Below are 2268 nucleotides of genomic sequence, written 5' to 3' on the forward strand. Positions count from 1 at the left end.
TCTTCCTTTACACTCACATATATGTGGCTTAAATGCTGCTCTTTATCTAAGTTCTTTCCAAAGCTTCTATGCTACTTACCCTACATCACATCTCTGAGCTCACCTACACTCAGTGGTTTTGATTATGAACTACATACTTCCAAAATCTTTATCTCTGCCGAAACCGGTTTGGCTCAGTGGATAGAGCGGCGGACTGCAAGGTCCCAGGTTCGATTCCGGTCAAGGGCATGTACCTGGGTTGCGGGCACATCCCCAGTAGGAGATGTGCAGGAGCAGCTGATCGATGTTTCTCTCTCATCGATGTTTCTAACTCTCTATCTCTCTCCCTTCCTCTCTGTAAAAAATCAATAAAATATATTTTTTTAAAAAATCTTTATCTCTAAATCAATATACTCAGTTGCTAATTGGATAGTACCATTTATAAGTCCTACAAAATTTCAAACTCAGTGTGTCTAAAACTTTCTCATCATCCTCTCCCCAAACTTTTAATGTTCCCCTTTGAGAGTCGTACCATTTCTTGTACCTTATACTTCAGACAACAAATACTTTGGAAAATTTACCATCATGGGAGAAATATTAGTACCCTTCAACAAACAGCCACACAGCTTTTCTATAAAGAAACCATATTCACAATAGATTCACAATAGATCCCCAGCAATGTTTATCTGGTGTTTTACAGCCTTTTAAACTTAAGAAAGTTTATCCTTTCTGAATTTCATTTTTTTTCAACTGTAAAATAAGAAAAATTACCCCACTGGTTGTAAGGATTAAGAAAAGTAATATACTTAGGGCTTAATACAGAATGTGGCACAGAGTAAACACTTAACAAAAGTTACTTTAAAAAAAGCCACCCTATTATTTACCAGTCACCTTAGCTATGCCTTCCTCAGATCCAGTAACCTGCAGCAGCTGTTGTCACAATCCCTTATTTTGCAAATCAGGATGAATTTATCTCTATCAGCAAAGGAATTTAAAGGACTGAATGAAGTACATGTGAACCAGGCCTAATGGGCAGTCAGTGTAAACACAAGTGCGGTAAGACACAGGGGCTGATAAACATTTTGAATATCACCTCTGTTCTTATACTCTGTAAAGACTTCTCAACCATTATGATGAAAATATTGATTTTCTCTTCTTCTTGCTCTCTTACCAATATATTTATACTTCACTTACCTTACAGTATATTAACTAGTTGTTTATGCTTCTGGTTTCCTCTGACAGAAGTACATTGAGGCAAAGTCTGTACATTATATATATATTTTGTGTACCCAGTACTTAATCCAAATCCTGTCATGCATTGTTATCATTTAGTAAATTATTGTTGAATAAACACATGGGAGAAAGTGTAGTTTTTGCTATAATGCGTAAGAGAAATAACACTCAAATCTCTTTTGCAGAAAATCAAATATGTTTAAGTCTTCATTTTATTCTAGGGAAAATACCTTCTTTTCAATAAATGGTCTGATTGATCCTTAATACAGGTGTGGGCAAAAGTAGGTTTACAGTTGTAATACAAATAAATAATACAATAATTAATAAATAATAAGCTGTGTTTCATGTACTTTCAACTGTAAACCTACCTTTGCCGACCCCTGTATTAATATTTTGATAAATTATGCCTAACCATTTTTGTCTTTTGAATTTTTTAATAGATTTATATTACTGCTGTTGATAGTATTTTGAATCAATAACTATGAGATTTGGTTTCTCCCCCAATATTTTATTATGTCTAAAAATTGAGTATTTCTTACAGGCCTTTGTGTTGCCACCTTGGGCATTGCAGTATTGATACGAATTTTGACTACATTTCTGATGGTGTGTTTTGCTGGTTTTAACATAAAAGAAAAGATATTCATTTCTTTTGCATGGCTTCCGAAGGCCACAGTCCAGGTAATGGTAGCTAAAGAATGGCTTTACAGTTTAACTCCCGTTTCTATTTGATACCTTGAAATTTTGAATAAGAGAGCTTAGTCAAATTTGGTGAAAATAAGTAATTGACGTTTGATTTGTAAAAAGAGTTTTACTCGTCCAAACCGGTTTGGCTCAGTGGATAGAGCGTTGGCCTGCGGACTCAAGGGTCCCAGGTTCGATTCTGGTCAAGGGCATGTACCTTGGTTGCAGGCACATCCCCAGCAGGGAGTGTGCAGGAGGCAGCTGATCGATGTTTCTCTCTCATCGATGTTTCTAACTCTCTATCCCTATCCCTTCCTCTCTGTAAAAAATCAATAAAATATATTTAAAAAAATTAAAAAATAAAAAAAAATAAAA

General features: G+C 35.2%; 1 protein-coding gene across 7 annotated transcripts in view; it reads left to right on the forward strand.

The window, feature by feature from the left end:
- Positions 1-2268, forward strand: part of SLC9B2 (solute carrier family 9, subfamily B (NHA2, cation proton antiporter 2), member 2) — a 47968-nt gene that overhangs the window by 41046 nt on the left and 4654 nt on the right. For 6 of the 7 annotated variants that reach the window (XM_014536460.1, XM_005862293.2, XM_005862292.2 and 3 more), the window contains one exon: positions 1754-1890. The exons of the other annotated variant lie outside the window; for it this stretch is intronic. In XM_014536460.1, the coding sequence (XP_014391946.1) occupies positions 1754-1890 (137 nt within the window). The remainder of the gene's footprint in view (positions 1-1753; positions 1891-2268) is intronic. 7 annotated transcript variants of the gene reach the window in all.

Source organism: Myotis brandtii, unplaced genomic scaffold (assembly GCF_000412655.1).
Source record: "Myotis brandtii unplaced genomic scaffold, ASM41265v1 scaffold163, whole genome shotgun sequence".
In the NCBI taxonomy this organism is placed as follows: Eukaryota; Metazoa; Chordata; class Mammalia; order Chiroptera; family Vespertilionidae; genus Myotis; species Myotis brandtii.